This window comes from Frankliniella occidentalis, unplaced genomic scaffold (genome assembly GCF_000697945.3).
Source record: "Frankliniella occidentalis isolate FOCC.00 unplaced genomic scaffold, Focc_3.1 Scaffold212, whole genome shotgun sequence".
NCBI classification, from domain to species: domain Eukaryota; kingdom Metazoa; phylum Arthropoda; class Insecta; order Thysanoptera; family Thripidae; genus Frankliniella; species Frankliniella occidentalis.
In genome coordinates, this window is record NW_026267338.1 from 491,416 (window position 1) to 495,338 (window position 3,923).

Below are 3,923 nucleotides of genomic sequence, written 5' to 3' on the forward strand. Positions count from 1 at the left end.
CCATCATGTGGACTTCCCTATCATCATGGGTCCCACTCGCCCCTCACTCAGTGTGCCCATGTGGACTTCTCAATTCTGCCAAAGCGGACTCGACCCTCCGGATTGACCCTGGCAGGCGTGTGGATGGAGGTGCTGGGGCTACAGTGTCGTGTGCTTGCACTGCTTGCAGTGAATGTACTACCACGGAACGGGGGCCGCGATGGAGCAGGTCACGGCACTGCTGGCGCGTGCTGGGCCTATCGGTAGCTCGTCCTCTGCTCCGACGTCTTCATCGTCATCGTCATCACCGCCAACATCCTCCTCCTCAGCCCCTGCTATCGCAGGGACTTCGGCGGCCTCGAGCAACGTCAGTGCCCCCGGGCCCGGGACCTCCTCGTCCGGGACCGTGGCGGTGCCGACCTGCAAACCGTCCAGCCAGGACGCCCTGCGCTGGGAGGTCAGCATTACAGGGAACTTATGGGCGAGGTTGACGTGTAGCTCTCGGAGGCCTCATCCGCCGTTATTTTTGTAGTCTGTAGGATGAAATTTAAGAAATTTGCATGTATTGTTTAATTGGGTACTTGTATCTTTTGAATGTTTGAGAGTGTTGTGTGAGCATCCATCAGTGCATTGTATTGCTATATGTGGCATGCAGTGGTTGTGAATATTTATTATTTATTTTTAGTGAATCATTGAGGTAACTGTTTTGTTCTTTAAACTTTGCAGAGAAGACTTCAAAAAGAACTGATGGCATTTGTGACTGATCCTCCTCCTGGACTCTCAATCGACGCGGACGCTACAAGCCAAAACCTTCAGGAGTGAGTGAATTTCTTCTCTGTAAATGAATGTATTCTCTGTAATTGGACATTTTACAGGGATTTTATTTAAAAAGCTTTGTAGTGTACTACAACAGTCTTGTTATTAAAAGTGTCTTGTCTTTTATTTTAGCTGGACTGTTGACCTTCGTGGAGCAGATGGCACCTTGTATGAAGGAGAGAACTTCCAGCTCAATTTTAAATTCAACAGCAAATACCCTTTTGATGCACCGCAAGTAAGCACTAACATTGGCAATATTGTAAATTTTTAATTTAATTTATTTAAAAATGGTAGTTCTTAACATTTAATTCTGATAATGTTCTTTATTTTTTCAGGTAATGTTTGTAGGAAATCACATTCCTGTACATCCCCATATTTATAGTAATGGCCATATTTGCCTTTCTATTTTGACTGAAGACTGGTCACCAGCTCATAGTGTGCAGAGTGTCTGCCTTTCCATCATGTCAATGCTCAGTAGTTGTAAAGATAAGGTAAGAAAAGCTAAACTTTCCTACTTAATTTAAAGGTTTGTTTGTTTTGTATTTTAAATACGCTCCATTTATTATTCCAGAAGAGGCCTGTAGACAATTCCTTGTATGTTAAAACATGTAATAAAAATCCAAAGAAGACGAAATGGTGGTACCATGGTATGTACACTGCTTTTGGACCTCCTTCTTTTAACTATTGCTTGTCAGTGTTCCTAATATTTTTTTCATTGCTTTTTGTTACAGATGATACCGTTTAAAACCATAGGAAATTCTTAATTCTTTTTTTTTTTTTTAATTGAAGTTTGGAGAGCAGTTAGTTTGTTATCACTTTTAGGGCCAGCTCCATGTATAGAATTTAACAGCTTTGTAGCACTACATGGCTACCCATATTCTCAGGCAATCTGCTCTCCGTCCTTATGAAGCAATTGTTTGTTACCAATCATTCTCAATCATGATCTCTCACCTCTTTTATGGTAAGCTGCAGTATATTATACAATTCGGTTCATTTTGTAATGTTTACTTATTCAGTTGTTGAATTGAATTTGTTCTGACTTGTTCACACTTTAATTTTCTCTTTACTTTATATCAAAGATAAGCTGGATGGTTGTTCTTTCACTCAGCACACCTGTTTCTGAAGTGAAACTTGTTTTTTTGTTGTTTATTTCTATTTATTTGTTACATCCATATCACAAGAGTTTTGCATGTGTTAAATGTCATACTTAGAGTAGAATGTCTTGAACTTGCCTATAACTGTAAATGACATGTTTCAAAATTGAGAAAGCCTTTTACTATAGAAAACATTCAATAATTTTCATGGCTGTAGTAGAGGTCATCTACCAGTGTTAACTCTTCAGAAAAGAAGAGACAGGAACTGAAACCAATTATGAGTTCACACATACATTTTTTAGACAGACTTGTGTGTACGTGAGACTAGGGTGTGTGGGTTTCTAAATATAGAAATAATTGTGATTTTTGTGCGGTGCATTGGGTTCTCCCAATTTTGTAAGCTCTGTACATCCTTTAATTGGTCTACCTCTCGTAAGGTAGCTCATAATGAGGTAATATATTTGACAAGCTGTTGAATATCTTACCTTATTAAAAATCAGACCATCATCGAATTCAAAGTGATTCTAATAGTATTAACCTAAGCTATTTTTAAATTAGACACGCATAGGCAAATTCTAGTTCCTTCGTATGATAACTTCAAGGACATTTTGATGATCCTTTAATTTGTTGGTTGCATGATATTCAATAACCAGCTACCCTTACTTATTTTGTTTATTAAACTATTATTGTGATCCAGTATATATAACATGTATGTGTGAATGTATACATTTGCACTATTGTTTTATTTTGTACTATAAAAGACTCATCATAAATATTGTTTCATACTCTTTAGACATTCCTGTAAGATACTTTGTGTAGTTTGGGTGAACATTTGTTTCAACAAGAAGCATTAGTTTGGGTGAAATCGACACACTACTTTGTTTAGACCATACACATCTTTTAAAAATTTAATCAACAATAATTGAAGAGTCAAAATATCTGTTCCTTGTAAAAAATAACACAATTTTCTCTTTAACTTAAACTTAAAACTTACAAGCATTATAAAAATAGTCAATTATCATAAATATGCGAATAAATTCCACCCGTTCCTTCGGCGGACGTTTTCTGGCAACTAAGAAGATCTCATTTGCCGAGTAAGATCTTGCGAGTGGCGCCGAAACTCTGTCCCGCCTGCGTCGCCCCCTTGTTTTGCCCGGCCTGCAGTCCGATGATGGCCTCACCTGCCCGCAACGTCTCTTCGCTAAACTCGCGACGGTTCTCCTCGGCGGGCCGTGGCCCAAGCCAGGGACCTCGCCACTCTGGGTGCTTGTAGCACTGTAGAAATGCCAGAGCACAATTATTTTCTGTTCTTTTTTTTAAATTTTTTTTTTTCCTTTGTGCTCAACTTTTAGCATATGATTTGCGTGAACAGGTATGCATAGCCCGAGAGCCGAGTCTTACCGTGCGGCCAAGGGCAAAGATGGTCCTGGTGACTCCAGCGATGTCCTTCCCATCCCACAGATCTACGGCCTGAAAGAGGTCCACGTCTGGGACGCCGTACTTAGTGCAAGCCTTTTGAAACCTAGAGATTGGAGACAATAGCATCGCGTATAAAAAAAGGAAACATTTTCATTTTTTTGTTTGAACAAAAACTTTTCATTTGTTGACCGTTACTTACTGGCCGAGGTTGTCCATCATTTTGTAGTCCCCTCCAGAGGTGTTGATCTTGGTGATGACACCGGGCTGCAGCCTGTTCATCAGCTTGCAGAGAATGATGCCGTTGCGGAGGGCGATCTCGTAGGGAGCTGTGTACACACAGAGGGGCGTGTGACTGACGAGAAGAAGCAACACGACGGACCGAGAGAGACGCTCTGTCAACTTTCTGCTCATTTGCACTCATGCGCGGCTGGCTCACCTCCGGGGGGAAACCTCTCTCCGATGACACTCTCGATCCACTGCTGGGCCTCAGCCTCCTCCTCGGGGACACGTTTGCCGGCGACCTATGGGTCAGTTACAGGTATGTATAGCATTAAGTCTGGCCCCAAGTAACATGGATCAGCCCTATACCAATACATTAATTGGTCACGGGAGGGG

The 3,923-nt window shown here is 41.2% G+C and overlaps 3 protein-coding genes across 7 annotated transcripts in view; 1 reads left to right on the forward strand and 2 right to left on the reverse strand.

The window, feature by feature from the left end:
• LOC113203704 (ubiquitin-conjugating enzyme E2 W) overlaps positions 1-2,662 on the forward strand; it is a 10,537-nt gene extending 7,875 nt beyond the window's left edge. For 3 of the 5 annotated variants that reach the window (XM_026418506.2, XM_026418507.2, XM_026418508.2), the window contains exons 2-7: positions 170-436; positions 706-797; positions 928-1,030; positions 1,131-1,286; positions 1,367-1,442; positions 1,527-2,662. In XM_026418506.2, the coding sequence (XP_026274291.1) occupies positions 173-436; positions 706-797; positions 928-1,030; positions 1,131-1,286; positions 1,367-1,442; positions 1,527-1,540 (705 nt within the window). In that variant the 5' untranslated portion in view covers positions 170-172 and the 3' untranslated portion in view covers positions 1,541-2,662. The remainder of the gene's footprint in view (positions 1-169; positions 437-705; positions 798-927; positions 1,031-1,130; positions 1,287-1,366; positions 1,443-1,526) is intronic. The other 2 variants (XM_026418509.2, XM_052272596.1) reach the window with 1 other exon arrangement.
• The window catches only part of LOC113203766 (polycystic kidney disease 2-like 1 protein), a 34,655-nt gene that overhangs the window by 4,496 nt on the left and 26,236 nt on the right, over positions 1-3,923 (reverse strand). The window lies entirely within an intron of this gene.
• Positions 2,767-3,888, reverse strand: LOC113203705 (muscle-specific protein 20-like). The gene is made up of 4 exons (XM_026418510.2): positions 3,745-3,888; positions 3,508-3,634; positions 3,291-3,411; positions 2,767-3,164 (listed from the first exon to the last, which is right to left on the reverse strand). Exons 2-4 carry the CDS (start codon positions 3,585-3,587, stop codon positions 2,973-2,975), a joined length of 393 nt encoding a protein of 130 aa, XP_026274295.1. The 5' UTR covers positions 3,588-3,634; positions 3,745-3,888; the 3' UTR covers positions 2,767-2,972.